Source organism: Hibiscus syriacus, unplaced genomic scaffold, assembly GCF_006381635.1.
Source record: "Hibiscus syriacus cultivar Baekdansim isolate YM2019G1 unplaced genomic scaffold, ASM638163v2 tig00117048_pilon, whole genome shotgun sequence".
In the NCBI taxonomy this organism is placed as follows: Eukaryota; Viridiplantae; Streptophyta; class Magnoliopsida; order Malvales; family Malvaceae; genus Hibiscus; species Hibiscus syriacus.
In genome coordinates, this window is record NW_024063538.1 from 1,878,751 (window position 1) to 1,880,731 (window position 1,981).

General features: G+C 34.9%; 1 protein-coding gene across 1 annotated transcript; it reads left to right on the forward strand.

The window, feature by feature from the left end:
• Positions 1 to 725: 725 nt before the first annotated feature.
• Positions 726 to 1,553, forward strand: LOC120197354. Its single transcript, XM_039198909.1, has one exon. The coding sequence runs from the start codon at positions 726 to 728 to the stop codon at positions 1,551 to 1,553; it is 828 nt and encodes a 275-aa protein (XP_039054840.1).
• Positions 1,554 to 1,981: the final 428 nt, after the last annotated feature.

The following is a 1,981-nucleotide window of genomic DNA, read 5'->3' on the forward strand; positions in this document are numbered from 1 at the left end:
TTTTGATATAATTTAGTGATATTGTTTATATGTAATTCATTAACATTATAATTATTATTACTCATTATCTAGTATGATAGTATTTCTATAGTTTATATTTGTTTTTATCTATGAAATTAAATTTTTATTTTCAAAATAAAATATTAAAAGAGTATATTAATATTAGTATATTAAAAGATAATTATAAAATGTATAAATATACTATTTTACGCGTATTGTGATTTTTGAAGAAAATATCAAGTTCACGACATCCTTAACATGTTACGTAATGTCCGTAGTATTCGCAACCACAACAATACAACTGTATCCACAACAAAATTCGCAATCACAATTTGATACTACGAGGAAGGGTTGCTGATTGGATGGAGGCTATGGCCAAAGAATTAAATGTAAAAAAAGATAACTTGGTGGCTGAAGGACCAAATGTTCAACACTGACCTGATGAGGTGGTTCAATGGAGATCAAATACCACGTTTGAGAACGAATCCGATATGGATCACACGGCTTAAGGTTGGTTGGTCTTTCGATTGTATTATTATATGGTTAAAATAATTTTTGGAGCACTTAAGGCGTTCTCGGCCTCGTCGTTAATCGGTATTTTAAGCTGTTGTTGAAGCAGTATCATCCGGATATTATCCCTATGATGGAGCCTAGGGTAAGTGGAATTCAAGCTGACAAATTTATTAGGAAATCGGGTTTTGAACGTCCTTTCCAAGTGGAGGCTAATGGGTTTTCTGGAGGCATTTGGATACTATGGAGGAGGGCGATTTCTTTGGATATCCTTGTGGCGTCGAATCAGTTTGTTCACGGATAGTAGTAAGCGAAGTAGGATTTGGGATCAAGTGAGAGCTCTGGAGCCGGAAGATAATATGCCTTGGGTGATTGGTGGTGACTCCTATGCGATCTGTAGTACTTCTGAGAGGCAAGGGGGATCAAGCAAAAGATCGAGAGTGTGTCCTCACTTCTGTAATTTTATGTTTCTCTGTGGATTAGTGGATATGGGATTTGATGGTCCAAAATACACGTGGCAACGTGGAGACCTTTGCCAGCTTCTAGATCGATGTTTATGCATTTCACGATGGACTGATGTCTTTTGTTCATCTACTATTTCTCATTTGAAGAGAATTGGATCAGACCATAGACTTTTACTTTTGTCTACAAATGAAATTCGTGCAGCGAATGGTAGAAGGCTTTTCCGTTTTGTCGATGCATTGATTGATCATCCGGATTTTGAGAGATTACTGAAGGATTCTTGGTCGAATGATGGACCTTTCTTCGAAAATCTTCTGAAGCCCCAGGAAGCAAGTCAAACTTGGAATAAAGAGGTGTTTGGGCACGTTGGTAAGCGGAAGACGTTTCTCCTAGCTCGAATCCGTGGAATTGAAAAGGCTCTTGAACAGAGATCCTCAACGTTTCTTCTAAACTTGGAGGTGGAACTGAAGGGGGAACTTGGCGTAACTCTTGAGCAAGAAGAAAAATATGTTACCAAAAGTCGAGAAGTAAGTGCAGGGCCGGCTTTGACTTTTTCTTGGCCCGGGGTAAAATTAAAATAATGGGCCCTAATTTAAAATAATATTAAAAAATATACAATATAAAATTTTAATTAATTTTTGTTAAATTAAATAAATATTAATTCATTACAATATAAAAAATGTTAAAAACATATTTAAGCATATTAATACTTATAAAAAACATTACCTTCGAATATTTTTTGATGTAAAATCATTGATGATAATGTCAACATCAATGTTTTCCAACATATTTTTCTCAATATATAACATAGCGAGTCCATTTAATTTTTCTTGTGACATTGTTGACCTCAAGTAATTCTTCAATAATTTCAGCTTTGAAAAACTTCTTTCCGCGGATGCTACCGTTACGGCAGTGTTATAAGTTCGATAAGCAATTGAAACATTAGGATAACAATCTCTAGCTTTAACAAACTCAAGAACTTCAAGTGCTAACATGAATACATTTGGCA